Source organism: Brachycentrus maculatus, unplaced genomic scaffold (genome assembly GCF_059751285.1).
Source record: "Brachycentrus maculatus isolate JH-2025_06_01 unplaced genomic scaffold, ASM5975128v1 h1tg000121l, whole genome shotgun sequence".
Classification (NCBI taxonomy): Eukaryota; Metazoa; Arthropoda; class Insecta; order Trichoptera; family Brachycentridae; genus Brachycentrus; species Brachycentrus maculatus.
The window spans coordinates 504,860-523,394 of NW_028280874.1; the positions used below are offsets into that span (position 1 = coordinate 504,860).

The 18,535-nt window shown below is 31.8% G+C and overlaps 2 protein-coding genes across 3 annotated transcripts; one reads left to right on the forward strand and one right to left on the reverse strand.

Moving 5' to 3' along the window:
* Positions 1 to 2,769: 2,769 nt before the first annotated feature.
* Gdap1 (ganglioside induced differentiation associated protein 1) lies at positions 2,770 to 7,055 on the reverse strand. Of its 2 annotated transcripts, none has more exons than XM_088259934.1 (5): positions 6,885 to 7,055; positions 5,517 to 5,709; positions 4,821 to 5,000; positions 3,915 to 4,115; positions 2,770 to 3,246 (listed from the first exon to the last, which is right to left on the reverse strand). In XM_088259934.1, the coding sequence occupies exons 1-5, from the start codon at positions 6,972 to 6,974 to the stop codon at positions 2,936 to 2,938; spliced, it is 975 nt and encodes a 324-aa protein (XP_088116060.1). In that variant the 5' UTR covers positions 6,975 to 7,055; the 3' UTR covers positions 2,770 to 2,935. The 2 variants fall into 2 exon arrangements, with proteins under 2 accessions (XP_088116060.1, XP_088116061.1); XM_088259935.1 differs by lacking the exon at positions 6,885 to 7,055 and adding an exon at positions 6,717 to 6,775.
* A 3,710-nt stretch (positions 7,056 to 10,765) lies between these two features.
* Positions 10,766 to 18,457, forward strand: Dhrs4 (Dehydrogenase/reductase 4). The gene is made up of 6 exons (XM_088259943.1): positions 10,766 to 11,106; positions 12,529 to 12,706; positions 14,223 to 14,300; positions 15,529 to 15,675; positions 16,323 to 16,457; positions 17,457 to 18,457. The coding sequence occupies exons 1-6, from the start codon at positions 10,979 to 10,981 to the stop codon at positions 17,625 to 17,627; spliced, it is 837 nt and encodes a 278-aa protein (XP_088116069.1). The 5' UTR covers positions 10,766 to 10,978; the 3' UTR covers positions 17,628 to 18,457.
* Positions 18,458 to 18,535: the final 78 nt, after the last annotated feature.

Consider the following 18,535-nt stretch of genomic DNA (forward strand, 5'->3'; position numbering starts at 1 on the left):
TAATGATTGAAAAAAGAAAAAACCTGAATTGTACATTGTTCAATGTAAGATTTTTTTTAATCACCAAATAATTAGGACAAAAACATAAATCTCATCATTTTGTTTTTTGAATAATTAAGTTCAATTCTATAATCCATATGCAACTTTAACACATTAAGGATGAGAAAGGTATTTCTACCCGTTTGGTCGATTGATACTTAAAGACGGGAAGGGTATTTTTACCTTCTGCGCCATTTCAAAGAGAAGGGATTATTTACATTTTTATATGAATATTATATATTAATCTCTTTGTTAAGGTCTTAACTATATGTACACAATGATCGAATCCCATTGCCAGCGCTCTGCAGGCGTAAAAAACACCCGTCCTTGGTGTGTTAATCTAAACCCTCTAGTGTGTTTTTGGGTTTTGTTTAAGCTGTATTTAATTTTTCGATTATAATTTATGTTTTATCGCCATGTCATGATTTATATACTCTTTAGTACTATCTTATTATCTTAGATACATATGTTTTTTTCAACTCTGGGGGATCATTTACAGTTTTATTTAATTATCTGACTATATCTGATCTTATATATTTGTTGTGTCCGCCACACAGTATTTTTAAATGAAAATTAAATATGTGCGCCTGTGACCAGCGTCGTCCACACAACTCACTACGATCTACTAGTAACCAACTCCGAGTTGAATGTGATAATTTATTGATCGCAAAATAAAAGACATGTTTTAAAATCATGGTTTTTTTAAATATAGGTAAATAATATAATATTTTTATTGTAATGTGAACGCACTTGTCTAATTAGTAAGAGTATTTTTATAGTAACTATCCTCTTTCATGTTACAAAATATTTAATCATATCGCTCACTCCTTTCAAGAACGTCATAAATCAAAAATCGTGATTTTTGAGTTGTGCGTGTTTTCGGAATGCCCAGAAAATGTCCTATATCCCAGCAAAAGAGGCATATTTTTAACTTAATATTTACCTGCTACAGGGCAGAAAGTGTTGTTTTTGTATTTTGAAGAAAAGGTATTGTTTAATTATTTTTTTAAATAAACTAATTTTTTTCAAATGGAGAAAAAACCTTCAGGTTTTACCTAAAAAGATCTGTTGCACAGTAAAAAGTTCAATAACTGGCTTGATATTTATTTTTAATACATTGTGTTTTATTTTTAAACTTTAAAAACGTTCTCCTGAAAAATCAAGTTTTTTGATTTATGACGTTCTTGAAAGGAGTGGGCGATATGTTAACACATTGTTTTTGGGCAGTTTTTTCATCAACCCTAACCCTAATTCTTAAAATAATTATGGTCGTATACTAATCACAAGGAACCGCAAACTCAATTCCGATCTGTAATTTTTTTTGGCATTTCGCGCTCTACAAAAGTAAGCAAATAGGACATTTATAAGGGTCTCCTGCTCTCTACCAACAGTATGTAAAAGATGCTTTTCAGTGTTTCCCACAATGTGTTAAAAGAAAAAAAAATTAACATTCACTAAGGTAAAAAAGAATTTTTTTGTAATTTTATCTTGTAATGTGTGTGTTATTGAAATATCAAAAATCAAAAGTTACCCTAATTTTACTACTTCCCTGAATCAAACCGCTCATACCCTCTTTCAATAAATAATAATAATATTGTATTTGTAAAAATAAATTGTAACTTAAATAAAAAACGTACATAATTCTTTGAATTTCAGAAAAAACTGTTTTGTAGGTGTGCAACCTTAATATTCAAGTGTTTTCATACAAATTTATTGTATAATACAGGAGCCAGGAAATCAAGGGTCCCACAGGCTCGGGGTTGACTAGTGTTTTTTTTTTAATATATATATATGGGCTCAAAATCTCTTGAATATCTGCAAAATTATTTATTTATTTATTAAATTCTCATTTCTTGTGTTCATTTAGGTACTTTGTGAAACCTGTGTTGTGTTTTATTTTTTTGTGTTTTTATGTTTTATTTATTTATGTATATTATATATATAGGCAATTTTATATAAAAATAGACAATGATAAGATGACACTCAAATTATCCTTACTGTCCGCAATAAATGATTAAACAATTATGTTTTTAAGAACAATCCAAACTGTTGATTAAGATTATCTGTCTACTAATATTCAATATGATTTTTTTTATTATTACACATATTTTTATTATTATTCAACATAAACAAATATGTGTACCTTATCGTGTTGTTTGAATAAATTGTTTATACTTGTTAGATTTTATAATGATTCTGTAATAAAAACATTTAAATATATGTAACATATTTTTTATTTATCACTTTTTTGTAAATTATCACGCCAAAATATACGAAACATCGCCATGTTTGTTTTTCTCTGTCGCACACTGCTTTATCGGCAGACCACTGTTAAATTTAAAAAAGATAAAGGAAGTTATTTTTTTCCTTTATATATTTTTTTATTAACTCAGCTGAAACTAAATATGTCAGTTAATTCAACAAATGCAGGTGTCATTTTATATCCATATCATAAGTTTTTAATAATCCTACAAGCGACAGTGCTTGGTGCTGTGTTTGGATTAAGCTATTTTATTCACTTTCATGGTACGTCCATACTCTCTTCTTTCTTTCTTCCTCGTGACATGAGTATCATGACCATCATAGGTTATTTTCACAATATTCTTCCATATCTCCCGGCAGTCTGCATTCCTGGGATCCTGCGCCAAAGAAAAACCTATTGCGCTTGTGACTTGGTCCTCCACCGCATAGTACATATATACATAATTTAATGAAAGAAGAATAACACTGTGGGTATAAAAATACTTTAATCTAAAATATTTACATTCATTCTCAACGGCAAAGTGACAATAAAGCTCACTGTAAAATATTTATAAAAACATTTCCTAAGGAATAAATAGAATTTTGATCTCCGACATTCAAAAATTATTTAAAAAATATAACATGTTATTGAATGTTAAAAAAATATTCTTTTCATTATCAGCGCAGTTCCAACAAGAAATCCTACTGTTCCTACAACTCCAACACCTATTCCTAAAGGAGTTTGGGAATTGAATAATACTTTCATATGGAATAACATATCCGGAATGGAGTCCTTGAATGATTGTTTTTGTTGCACTCTGGAATAATATTCTTCGATAAAGGGAAGTTTTCCTTTACTCCAAAAGTAGGAGTCTAATCCCAGGGAATCGAGTCTCACTAGGAGTATTGTCAGACTTATATCGGCTACCGTGAATTCCCTAGAGCACAGCCACAGCTTATCCCCATCTGGAAAAATAGTTTTATTTTGTAATGTTGATAGCCGAGAAAGCTGTGCATGATGTTTGAAGAGTTGTCATGAATAAGATGACTATTCGTCTAGTTGTATTACAAATAGATTTTTGACATCTCAGCGTAGGTGAAAAATAATATGGAAGACTGTCCATGTTTACAGAGCTTATGACCATTATATGCTTAGTTAAATTATAAATAGTCCTAGGGTTTGTATACCCAAAACTCGTACTAGCTTGTGCCACTTTTTTTTTTTAATGTTTCAAAATTAGATTTTTTTCTCGTATTGAAAGAAAACTAACTAATCACCACACCACACTGTTTTTCCTCAGGGGTAGGCAGAACAACACACCTCTCTATCTTTTAAAATAATCTTCACCTCTTCATGTTCATGAATCTCCTCACACAACCTGCCAATTATTTCGACTTCTGACCTCACCAGTTCCAAGTATTTGACAAACTTGATAGTACCAAGTTTTCCTAGGTCTTCTTCTGCTCTTGTTTTTAACTTTATTTGCCCCATAAATTTGGTTTAACATTCATTCATTCGTTCCATATATTCAAACCATCTCAACGCACCTTTTTTAATTTTATTAAAAATGCTTATTTCAGCCTTTGTATTCTTGCATTGAAAGAATCATAATGATAAATAAATACTTTCTTACCTTTCTTATGGCTAGCAAGTTCAGTTTCAATAGTTTTAAGGACGCTTTCTACATTTTTTAATATCTTCACATATTCATCTTTGTTTGTTAACGTTTCGTGTTTTTTATCCTGGAAATCAGCTTTCTTCAAAAGTGTTTCTTTAACTTCTGGGTTCAAATCTGCGTTCATCCTCAAATTTTTTGAACTGTTGATTTCGGCACCTATAAACAAATTAAAATTGCTCTTTAACCACTGTATTTATCTCAAGAAAGAGAATACTATAGCATTCCTATCATCATTTCTTCGTAATAGGAACTTGTTAGTACATAATTTTGCTCTATCATAAATTTGCACTTATTTGTCAATTTTCACCAATTTCTTTCATATGATAAGGTAAAACAATTTTCTTTGAGAGAGTTTGACAGTTAACATAACTTGTAAGGCATGCTAAGAAATATGCAAGTTATTTACACCACACATATTTAATTTGTATAAATATAGGCTGAATAGAAAGTAACAAATTTAGTAAATTCTCTACCTCCATAGTGTAATTAGCTTTTTTGTTTAAAAATTGTTTCGTTATTTAATAACTTTATAGATAACGGAAGCAGGTTACACAGCTTTATTGTGTAATACTTGATGTTCCTTTGACCAAACCAAGTATTTATTTGACTTTGTTATGTGTGCTTCTTTGTTTTTGATCTTGTATGTATTCATATTGTGTGTTCATATATTTTGCTGGAAGGTGATTTGTGTGAGTAATTCTTAAATGGATATATAAGGATTGTTTCAGTGTATAGTTGTTTGACTGTCGTGAGTTGTAATTTGTTGAATATTTCTTCTGTGGAAGTCTGTCTCGGAGCTTTAGTTCATACAATGGCATGATATTTGGCACTACGGAATAATAGCATTTGATTAGTACTAACTCTTCAGCATTTGTCGCACTGGTCTCAAGAAAGGCATCTTAGGACTTCCGCAAAGTTCCGGATGGAAGAATGATCCCATAGTAATAACTCCAGCGGGAAGTGCATCGATTAGTTGCCTGTATTTCTCTACCTTTATTCTAATCTCAGATCCTTTTGCACCAGGTAAAAGGGTGGGATTTCCTGTAAAACATGAACAATTTTTAACATTTTTTAAATTGTAAATGTTTGCAGCAAATACTACATATTACAAGTTTGGTGTGAAACCTCGAGTCCCCAAGCCATTGCTGTTCTTTTTCCTTTTCCTACCTACAAACCTCCTTCCTTTTCTTTCGCATATAGCAGTGACATTCTTTACCCTTAGCGCCTTCACCTTGTCATCAAATATATTCTACATTTACATCTGTATAAACACGTAAATGTTCATTTTCATAGTACTTAATACATTGTTGTTGGGCAGTTTTTTCATCAACTCCGACCCTAATTAGTATACTAATTTGAGTCGTATACTACTCACAAGTAACTGCAAACCCAATTCCGATCTGTAAAATGTTTTTTGGTATTGCTCGCGCCACCAAAAGTAAGCAAATAGAACGCTTATAAGCGTCTCCCGCTGTCTACCAACATTATGTAAAAGATGCTTTTAAGCGTTTCCAGCCGACAATGTGTTAATACAAAGTATGTAATATAAAAGTGTACCATTGGTAAAGTTGTCTTCGAGATAATCGATGATCCTCGCAGAGTCCGGGATTATTTTTCCAGAGTCCTGAAGTACGGGGACCTCACCACGTGGATTTGTTTTAAGGAATGTCGGAGAATATTGCTCTCCTTTGGTTATATTGATAATGACTGATTCAAAAGGTAACTTCTTCTCGTGTAAGGTCATTACCACCTGAAAAGATAAAAAATAAAACCATCAATACATTTAATACAATAGGATATGCTAAAACGAGGCTGTGAAGATATAGTATCTCTATTAGCAAACAACTCTACAAATAACTAGGTTTTTGACTCGGTTAATAAATCAGTCAGTAATATGTGGTAAACTATTTTGATGTTATTCTAATTCGATTTTACTTTGTGCCCTTAGTTTACCTCCTAGGTAGAGATTTCACGCAAAAAATTCAAATAATTCATCCTACAAATCACACTGTGGTAAGCAAATAAATTCATTAGACTGATATCAATGGACATATTTTCTTTAGACAATATTCCCGTTTGATATTTAAATATTAATTTTTTTTTTTAAATAATCCCAATTACAAAAACTACTGTAAAAATAAATTTTAAAAATATGATTGTGCGTTTACGCACATATTTTTAATATGCATATAAACATTTGAAAATTAATACAGTTTCTTCACATTTATATGGATACATTTTTCTCCTATTTTTAATGCATCTTTTTCTTCTTTTCACATCCCTTATCTACACCCAATGATGCATAGGGCATTACATTGTATAAATGCAGTGTCATCTTGATTGTTTGTTAAATGATATCAAGGTGATCAATTCTGTGCTTCAGATAGCAAGTAGTTCGGGGTAATACGAGTATTATAATAAACATTAGACTAAAAAAACACTTATATTAATTTTGACCCGTATGGGAATCGATCCTCCAGCACGGCAGTCAAACGCGCTAACCAATACGCTACGGAGTTTTTTTTTATTCTCAATAATGTAATTTTTTTGGGATTCCTAATCATTTTACAAATTTTTTTTTTTTAACTATAATGTTTTGTAAGTGAGATAAAAACATTTTACTACAAAATTGTTAAAAAACGAATTATGCTTATATTATTGTCACAAGGAGGGTGGGTATATTCAAAATTATTTTTAATTTTTATTAAGCACTGAACAAACGAATGAAAATGAAACTTAAAAATTAGAAATATGTACGAGAATTTTTGGTTATATTTGCGGATTATGTCACTGCGTTATAATTTGTCACTTTACGAAACTTGTTTATATTTCACGGCACGAACTTAACCGCCGCGAATAGCAGGAAACATATAAATTTATCAACTGCACACGCAATTAAAAAAACGTTACGATAAAATTGGGCACCTTTTGAGAATAAAAGCTGTACGGATGATAGTATAAAATTAATCCAGCAGGTACAACCATCTTTTTAGCTGTGCGGCAGAAAGCCGACATCACCTGATTATTTTGTAAACTTAAAACAATCAAGCGATAAAAGTGAACGAAACTTGCGAACAATCCGCGAAGTAGGGACACGACGCGCGGCAGGTGTGGTATACTGGTGGGTAGGGTCTCCAGAAAGTCGCGGGAAAATCGCAATTTTTACCAAAAATAATTTGAAAGGTAGAAATTGAATAAACGAAAACTCCGACCCATGTTAACAATGACAGCACTCTATTAATTGTCGTGTTATTGGCTTTAAAATTAGAAATCTGTTTACATAAGTGCAGCGTGACTATTTAAGCGAGTAGTTTGTTTTATGATACTTACTTAATTTGAATGTTTTGATTCAAGAATTATATCTTATAAAATTTAAATTTCTCTCAATTATCATCTCTTTTTTTTTAGACAAACAGTACCTAAATGTTTTGTCCTCCATAATGTAGCGTCTAATGAGTTTGGCTACCGTTCTTAAGGTTTTTTTTTAAATTACCTAATGTCCAAGTAAATGAATCCATTACGTGCCAGATGTTTAAAGCCTTTACGAAACGTTGATATTATTTTTATCAACTCAGTTTAAATTTTCTTACAGGGATTTTTTTTGGGTCTATATTTATTTTGGTGTTTTTATTTTTTATCACTACTCATGAATTATTAATGATTCGAGTGGTAGCCCTATTCATCTGCACATGTTATTTACGTCAGAAAATTCCAAATTTAAACGATACACATGTACAGTACGAATCTAAACGGAATCGTATTGGCGGCTGAGTATTGGGTGTTGTTAGATCTAGATAGATATTAAAGTACCTACGAGTAAAAAGCATAGATACACGCGGGAATAAAAACGAAAAAGTGTTTAAAAATAACGCAGTCTGATATGCATTTGAGTTCATATTTAAAACACTTGCGTCAGCATGACGACCAATACAATGTTATACGTCAATTCGTCGATATTTCAAAAACTGTTAAATGTTTTTAAATCATTTTCCCAATCATAACAACTTTTGGCGTAAACATTTTTTTATTGTTTTTACATAATTATGGATAGCAAAATGGTGGATTTTATTATTTTTTCCCGGCTACGCCCGTGCTTTGGAATGATTTTGATTAAAAACCAGTCTCACATAATTTTATTTTGAATTTCGGATTATATTCTTATACATTTCTGCAACGTTATCTCTATGGTAAAAAAAATAGCAGCCATCCGGCCCAACACAGGTAAGTAGATAAGCTCCTCACGTGAGTAGGCTCCATTTTTTAATTTATCATTTTTGGGTTTTTCGGTGATGTTTGTTTTTATTTTTATGTATTTTTCTTAAATAAACCATAGCTATCATGGGCTTAAAAAATATATTAATAAATATACATATAAAATATATTTTAAAAAATATATTAGAATAAGTTTTATTTATTTGCTGGTCAGCGTTTACATATATATAAAACCTTTCAGGATAGTCGTCCATAGATTTATAAATAATTCATATAATAAGATCTTTAAAATATTTCTTTAGTGCCACTTTTTTTCCTTGTATATTATTTATCTTGACAGCCCCTGCTCAACAAGGTCGTGTCTAACAGTTTAGGGAAATTTGTTTACATATTTCAGTGACATAGTGTAGGCTATTAGAGGCCGACTGCTTCCGCTTATTGTAAAACAGATAAAGAGAATTATCGCTAAACTATGATGTTGAAATTTTCACCAGCCTATGTTATATAATTTGCTAAAAAATATTACACACTCGTTAATACTAATTTTCTCTGGTTGCATCTCTAAAAATGAAAACAGTTAGTTTAAACATGATTATCTCATCGTAGCTTTCACATGTCTTACGAACTGTTTTTTATGATTAAGTTATAAAACTGTATAGCGCCCGTGATTGACATTACTCAAGTAATGAAAAGTATATCTGCTTTGGCTTATATTTTTGGTAAAAACTTCATAGGCTGCATCTACGGTTTAAATTAGTTACTAGAATCATTTCGTTTCTGCATGTAGGATGCTTCCAAATTATTTAAAATCTTGCAAAATCTTTAATATTTACATTTTAAATACATCTTTATGGTTGAGAGTATAATAAAAATTAAATAGCTCTTAAATCGAACAAAAAGTAGTGTTTATAAACAAAAACATAATAAAAATTACTTTTGTTATTTCAAATTGTGTAATTTTTTGAAATTAATAAATATAAAGTCCTTTGCTGGTGGTAAATACACGAATAATGAAGAAATCAATATTTTAATTTAAAAAATACTCGTTGGATATTTCAAAGTTTATAACGCAATATTTACTTATTCGTTAATATTATAATTTAGTGAATTAATTCGCTTAATTGGCCTGAGTTTTGTTTCAATATATGTAGTTGAAATCTAAAACTTAATTAAGATTATATAAAAATATTTGTATCTCAATTAAGTATAGAAATACAAAAAAACTAGCACAATAACATACAAACTTTAAAAATAAATACTTACACTGTATTTGCACAATACAGAAATATTATTTACACTAATTAGTAATTAAAACTGATATATTTTTTGCATTTTTATTTTTGAATTATTACAAACTGTTATTTTTATGTTATCTTAATTAAAATTGACATTGGTTTAAATATGAAGTTTTTTTTCTTACTTATCTTGGTGATCCTTGAAGTTTAAGTAAAAATATGTTGAGTATTTCAATAATTAAATGAACCATGACAATAGTAACTGGCACCGTTGATTCTTAGGTAATCTAATATTGTTTGACATTGGTTTCTGACTGTTCCTTGCAATACCTCCATAATGGAGGTACGATAATAATAATTATTAATATTATACCATTTAAAAACGTATTAGAAACATGTGCCTTATATCGCAAATCCTTAATATTTGCAACATACATAATGTGTGAATGAATTTAATAATGTTTTGGGATGACTAAGTTTTTTTTAAACAAATATTGTGTAATATGAATAATAAGATAACAATGACGCCTGGACAATGAGTTTAGGCGACATACAAAGTCAGCAGTTTTGCATGGCGTGAAAAATACTACCACTCCAGGCGCCAAATCAAAGAGGGCGTCAAATAAATGCGACAACTTACATACTTGTTGTGTTTTTTTTGGACGTATTTTATTCAATAATTTTAAGCAGGTGTTGGATTTAGAACTTTTTCAGGAGCAATCTGAAGATCTCGCATCAAGCAAGCGGCACTGAAATGAATCGTAATACGTAAATATTTTTAAATATCATGCTTCAAATCAAATGAAATGACTGGGGAAAAAAATTCAACTTGGTTTGTTTTGGTTTGAAAAAATTCAATTCAACAAAGTTTTTTAAAATTGTATCATTAAATTTTCCAAGAACATTGATGCATAAATGCTGACGCAATTTATTTAACGTGGAAAAAATACAATTATGCTTTGTATTATACAATAAAGTAGGCAAACCTTTATTATTCTAAAATATTTTGTACTTCCTTCTCTATTTTTTGCTACCTACAGATAAGTTTCTATGTCATTCCTAGCAAATTTACTTAGGCCAGTTACTTCGGCCGACCTTTTTTGTATAAGATTCATGCAGTTGGAATTCACGAGCGGAAAACGCTGGCGGAAAACTTTCGTTAACTTTCGCCTTATGATGAACATTAGATTCTTATTAGATTCGCGAACGTTTACAGTAGATCGGGAAATATCTAATCCCAAGTAGGTACCCAAGGAAATCGTCTTGTGTAGACAGTACAGAATTACTTCATACTGATAACAATTTTTTTATATTTTTAAGTTGGTATTACACCTGTCATTTTTATCTGTCAACGACGTCGTAGTTCCGTCAACAAATCCGAGGACGTCAAGCTAGTTGTCAAATCGTTCAAAGTTCAAATATTTTTTTCTGTTTATACTGATAAATAAAATAATTCAAATTGTCTTTGTTTTGACCGTATTGACTTTTGCTCGACCGCATTAATATATGATATAGTTTTCCTACAACTTCGTTGCTGATACCGTTTAAATTAACATAAAGTATAAAATCGTAATGTTTCGCGCGCTGGTGCGGTTTTCGCCGACTCCTCAGTTACAGATAAGAGCCATGGCTTGCTCGGCCGCTATTCCAAAGGAAAGACTGAAGGGAAAAGTGGCTATTGTCACAGCATCCACAGAAGGGTTAATATATTTTTGCAAACTTTAATTTAAGATCTGACTTATTTTTTCACATGATTTTTCCTTATTGCATTATTAACTTGTATTTAAGTAAACAATAAACCAGTTTGGGTGTGTACCTATAACCCATGTCGATTTATCTATTTTCTAAGGTTCAATTTTTATCTGTCAAGTTGGTTTTTGAATTTTAATATGATACATTGAAAAGTTAATTCAAAACAAAAAAATAAAAATTAATTTTTCTTTTTCTTATATACTAACATCACGCCGTCTCTCTGTAGAGGCAGGTAGAGAGGATAGAACGTAACACTTGTCCGTCCTGACATGGTCATATATCGCTCACTCCTTTCAAGAACGTCATAAATAAAAAATTGTCAATTTTCAGTTGTCCATGTTTTCGGAATGCCCAGAAAATGTACTATATCCCAGCAAAAGCGGCATATTTTTAACTTAATATTTACCCGCTACAGTTCAGAAAGTGTTATTTTTGCATTTTGAAGAAAAGGTATTGTTTAATTTTTTTTTAAAAATATACTAAATATTTTTCAAATGGAGAAAAAACCTTCAAGTACCTAAAAAAAACACAGTTAAAAGTTTAATAAGTGGCTTAATATTTATTTTTAATACATTGTATTATATTTTTAAACTTTTTATTTAATTCAAAACATATTACATACATTATACATTAGTCATATATACATAAAATATTCCCAATGAGTAATTTCTACTTCTCATTTTGGGACTTGGGATTAAGGTTAACAAGACTGGAACGTTAACTGGAACTGGTTAACTTTAAAAACGTTCTGAAAAATCTTTTTATTTTTATTTATGACGTTCTTAAAAGGAGTGAGCAATATGCCCTCCTGTTACGTAGACTTTTGACACAACCAGATTTTGGGCTCTGATTTATTTGGTCATACCAATTCTTTCTTGGCCATCTTCATTCGGTCCCCCATTCACTTTTCCAAAAATACCCTCTTAGCAATTTTCTCGCCATCCACAAGCTTCACATCTCCAAACCGCATAAAAAAACCTTATTTATTTCTTTACTTTACCTCTTATTATCCGTAACATTCCTTTATAATATCCTTTATACATTCCTTTCTATCTTCATTTCTAATTTTGTCGCAAACCAATTTTTCACCACAATCGGCCAAGGAATCGTATTTTAAAAGTGCCTACTTAGTTTTTATTCTTTTTTTGCCGATTCCATGTTTCGCTTCAATATATCGTATTAGCCCTAGCAATCACAAAACAATAATTGTATATGTATATTTTTAATTATTTAAATGATCATAAAGTTTTAAGGAATCAATGATCACTCAAATAATCCTTCTGCCAAAAAATGTAATCTTTTGCATGCATTTTGTAAATCACATAAAGGCGGACATGAGCCTTCATTACATTTAATTTTTGTCATTATAGGATTGGATATGCAATAGCCGAACGATTGGCCAATGAGGGAGCTGCCGTGTTAGTTAGTAGCAGAAAACAGGCAAATGTAGACCAAGCGGTGGAGAAACTCAAGAAACAAGGACTTAAAGTCGAAGGAGTAGTGTGTCACGTTGGAAAGAAAGATGACAGGAAGTTACTCTTTGATACCGTAAGTTATAAAAGGGTTATATTTCCATAATACAAGCTTTCCCAATAATAGCCAAAAGTATGTGTAATAACACACTACTTTGGATTTTACATACTTCACTTCAAACCCTTATTTGCACCCCAATGGTGCATAGGGCACTGCATTATATTAACACAGTGTTATCTTGATCGTTAACACACGAAGGAAAGGTGATCAGCCCTCTGCTTCAGGTACCAGTCCAGGGTCATATTAAATAAATAATAGACTGAAAAATCACAAATATTTATTTTGACCCTCTTGGGAATCGAACCCGGGACCCCCAGCATGGTAGCCAAGCGTGCTGACCATTACACTACGGAGGCGGACAACAAAATTTGGATTTTACATACTCTCATATAAATATTGGGTTCATTTATTAATTTATATTTCATCATACACATAATTAAAAATTACAATAAGTACAATAATAAAAACCCTTACTGAGTTTTCTCATGCCTAGGGCACAATTTGTAGTACTTATTTATAAAACTATATTATAGAAAATTGTTTATGTCATGCAATCAAATACTACACGGGCGAATGATGTGATCTATTTCAGATCTACTCACCTCCATTAGTAAGTATTCTACAATGTGTCCTCAGCACGGGAAAACTCAATGGTATGATTAGTATACATTTTTGTGAATATTTTTTAAAAATGAAATAGAAAAATACCTAAAAAGTTAATACAAAAGAAATCACTGTTTGAATTCAATCATTTAAAACTAATCACGCCAATCTATTGCTTTTGCGTATTGTGTATTTCTAGCTCATAATATATTTGATAAAAAAAATAACTTGAATAAAATATCATATGAAAAAAAGTATCAAATACTATCCAAATCGGGTAACTGGGAAAGTAGTAGTTACACATTAGTCACATCTCTAGAAAATACAATGTTTTGATACTTGCGATGCATAGTGAAATATATAAACAAAGTCATGGTCGATGTTATATCAAGTGTAATACATATACATACTGCCCCTTACTCCCAACCTCGAGTTCATTCAGGACATTCGGACGGAGGCTTTGTCCTTCCCGCTGAATGTCCAACACCTTTTGTCAATCAATTCCAAAATTATTAATAGTGCGATCATTAATCATGTAAAAAAGTACATATGGCAAAAACCTGTGACCCCAAAAAAAAATCATTAAAAAAAATTGTTTAAGTAAAATCACTAGTATGGCAGGTATCACCCAAAATTGGGTGCTTTGCCAATAAATAAAAATAAAAAAATAAAAAATACATATACATATCTTGTTGTTTTATCACAATTCAGTTGTATAACCGCTGAACCTATACTGCTATGATAAGAAGATTAAAATGAAATTCACTGCTTATTTATTACTAAATTGCCAAAGCTTATCTTTATTAAAAAATATTATACAAGATATTATCTTAGGAAATATTATTTAAAAGAAGTTACTTAGTCATGATTAAAATTCATTAATAATTTAACCTTTTCAATTGTTTTTTTTTTACTTTATTTCATTTAGGTAACTGAGAAATTTGGGGGATTGGATATCTTGGTTTCCAATGCCGCAGTCAATCCAAGTGTTGGTCCAGTTCTTGATGTAAGTTCAAATATTGACTAATGATTTTTTTAAGGAATTACCCACAAATCTCTATTCTAGAGACTCGTTTGCAGGTAAGATAGTGAAGGCAGGTAAGGTTAATATGAAGCTACCCAGACTAATTGAAAATAAATATTTTTTAATAGACTTATATTATCCACTGACACTTCGTGATGGAATTGCATTTTTAATTTATTATTAGATTAAAACCAATATTTTTAGCTTTTCCACTTTTTTTATTTGACCAGCGACCGGGTTTCGTCTTTACCGACATCATCAGACTGGTCTGATGATGTCGGTAACGACGAAACCCGGTCGCTGGTCAAATAAAAAAAATGGAAAAGCTAAAAATATTGGTTTTAATCTAATAATAAATTAAATATTTTTTTAATTATTTTCTGTTGGTGGGAATTGAACCTGAGACAACATAGTTTTGTAGACAAGTGTCTACAAAACTATGCCGCAGTTTTTTCCACCGTATAATTAGGTAGTAATCTCTTTATAAAAGAGTGATATCAGTAGATTGATAATATTCTTCTTTCTAAACCATATCCGATCCCTGAATGGAGTGTATAAAATCCACAAACTCGCTTAGGAGAGATGATGTGAAAGGGCAGCTTGCTAGCTCTTGCAACACTACGCTCCATTGTTACCACATGTCCAGCCCCTATCTGTGCTCTAAAAATAGTTTCATGATGAGGTTGGAGTTCTTCACCATCCTCTCCGTGAAGCTTTCAACCATGTCATATTAGTCCATCCCAGTATGGTATGTGTGCTGAAGCAAACATACCGCTTGCGCCACAGTGTGGGAATAATTTCATGAGAGCCTATATCCATTATTTTAATTGTTTTTATATCTCTTGCATCGTTTTTATATCTTTGTGTAAACTTTCACTTAAGGTTTATCTCAAAAATATAATAATAATAATAAAACCCTTATCCGCACCCCGATGGTGCATAGGGCACTGCTTCATATGAACACAGTGTTATCTTGATTGTTTACACACGAAGGAAAGGTGATCAGCCTTCCGCTTCTGGTACCAGTCCAGGGTAATATTGAATAAATATTACAGTGAAAAAATCACTTATATTTATTTGAGCCCCCTGGGAATCGAACCCGGGACCTTCAGAACGGTAGCCGAGCGTACTGACCATTACACTACAGAGACAGACAAAAATGTAAACAACTGCTTTTCATCACATTGATCCATATCTTTAATCTTTTCAGACTGATGAATCAACGTGGGATAAAATTTTCGAGATCAATGTGAAGTGTGCATATTTACTCGCTAAGGAAGGAGTACCACTTCTCAGAAAACGGGGCGGGGGAAGTATTGTGTTTGTTTCATCTATTGCCGCATTTCAACCCATGCCGGTAAGTTTGTACCACTCCAGTTATAAGCCCTTATCTCTTAGTTATAAAATCTTTATATATAATCTAATAAGCATAGCGAGTGTTTTAGCCTAGAATTTTCACTCATGAGTTACATGAAATTATAGTAACTTAAAACATAAAAAGTAAATCCACTCACGAGTAGGCATAGGTTATGAAACTTAAAAAGTTGAAGCCTGAGTAGGGTCATGATAAACGGTGTTGCATAAGCCGTTGCTAGATTTCAGAGTCACTTGGACGTTAGGTAATTCAAAAAAATTAAATGTAATAAACATCCGAAAAAATGATTTTACGTTGTAATTGAATGACCAAACTCCAGTATATATTTGTGAAAAACAAATTGACACTGAAATGTAATTATCCTGTGCTGCTAAGTAGTGGCGTGCATTCTATATAGGCAGAAAACCAGTGCCTACTCTGGATTAGTTGCGTTCCATATAGAAATACGACCAGTGCCTACTATATCTTATCCTTATCCAACCCTCCTACCTTCCCTGATTAAAAACTCTGTGCATGCCACTACTACTAGGCACAATGCCCTAAGAAGCGGTTATAATCGGAACTGACAGACTTGCGAATATCGTTGAGAATTATTTATTTACGAGATCTTTTAATATATTTTTTTTCAGATTCTTGGAGCTTATTCTGTCAGCAAGACGGCCCTCTTGGGTTTGACCAAAGCTGCAAGCCTAGATTTAGCTTCGGAGAACATAAGAGTCAACTGCCTTGCACCAGGAATCGTGCCTACAAAGTTTTCTTCAACGGTAAATATTACGCTTTAATATTTATTACTTTTTACAATACATGCCTCACTCAGCAGAACCCATCACGAAATGCTCATTTATATTACAAATATGAATAATACAACATAGTAACACTTATAAGTGGACTCCGAGAAGGTGAAGCTCCTACCACCAAGACAGGTTGTGAGTTACATGACTCATGTAGGTCTTGGCAGTGAGCTGTAAAACACAGGGAAGTCACAATAGACCTGACATGGTCGCGGTGACATAAGGGATGCAAGATCCCTTGACCCCCACGGAAAAAAAAAACACTTATAAGGATAATCCAGAATCCCAACCAGTTTCCATCACAACAAAGGATTCATCTTTTCCGAATTTCCCGTTCTAAATTAAATTGAAATAAGAATTGAATTGTACCAAGTTTATACTAATTTTTCTCCATGACAATACAATGTCACACACATTCACTTTCGTTTTCAACTACTTAGAGGCACTCAACTGAGAGGTCCTACATCACCCTCCTTATTCACCAGACTTAGCCCCTTCCAACTACACATCACTTGTTTTTGTCAATGAGCGATGCAAAGACGCTTGAAAATGGCTGATGACTGGTTTACCTAAAAAACTAAGGACTTTTACTGGCAAGGTATCCATAACTTGTCAGAAAGATATGAAAATGTGTAGCTAGTGAGGAGCAATACTTCGAATAAACCATTTTTAATTTTCGAATAAAGTATTTTTGTGTATATCAAAGTTAAAAAACCTCAATTTCTAGGTTACTTATCTGGTAAATTCAAAGCCTTCTTCCTTTAAGCGATATTTTTTTCTTTGGAGTGTAATTTATTAATCAAATCGGTCATTTATTTATGAAAATCTGCTGCACAATGACAATTCAAATGACCGACCAAACAGTTTTCTGTTTTTGTTATTTTAAAAATAACCGCTCTCCACTTTTAAAGACAACCCTTTACTTATAGGCCCTTTAGTGATTGGTTTTAATTGTATCTTCTTCATTTTTAGATCACGGGCACTGATTCGGCACTTGAAATGGCTCTCAGTGCCGTTCCCATGGGCAGACTCGGTAAAGCTGAAGAAATGGGAAGTACGGTGGCTTTCCTCGTATCTGACGATGCAGGGTATATTACCGGAGAGACTATTGTTGCTTCGGGTGGTATGCCCTCAAGGCTTTAATTCCAATAAGCGATAACAACAAATAGTTTTGATCGAGTAAGCAGAAGAAAAAATATCAACTGTTTAAAATGGCTGTAATAAATAAACAAAAATTATCCCCAACATAGTCGTAGAATCTAGTGGTTTTTGAGGATGAAAACTTATATAATGATGTAAAACAGAAGTGTATAATTAATTTAAAATATTTGAAGACCTTGGGACAAAAATCACACATGTGCCACATATTTAAACGCTTTTTAAATATGTTTTTCACCACTGGTGAAATGGACATGAGATCATTTTAAAATATCTCTTTTGTTATAGTTTTCTGTCATCATAAACAACAAATATTTTTTTTAAATATTGCGAGTTTTTCTTTGTTTTTGTTGCATCCGCCTACATAGTATAGTGGTTACCGCTTTTGGCTACCAGGCTGGAGGTTCCATGTACGATTCCCAGGCAAGTCAAAATAAATATAAGTGTTTTTTCACTATAATATTTATTCAATATAACCCTAGACTGGTATCTGAAGCATGAGGCTGATCACCTTGTCTTCATTTAATTAATGATCAATTTAACATTGAATCATTTTAATACAGTCCCCTATGGACCATTGCGTGAAGATTTACTGTGCTGGAAGTCCTGCATTCAATTCCCAGGGGGGTCAAAAAAAATTTAAATGTGTAATTTTTCACTGTAATATTTATTTTATATCACCCAAGGTCTGGTACCTGAAGGTCAGGACTGATCACCTTACCTTTGTGTAATTAACGTTCAAGATAACATTGTGCCAATCTGATGGAGTGTCTTATGCACTTTGGGGTGCTGTTAAAGGTTGAAAGAAAAAGAAATCTACTTAAGTACAACATAATTTTTTTCCTTTATAATATTATATATTTTATATATTTATCTGTATTTTTGATTTTAAC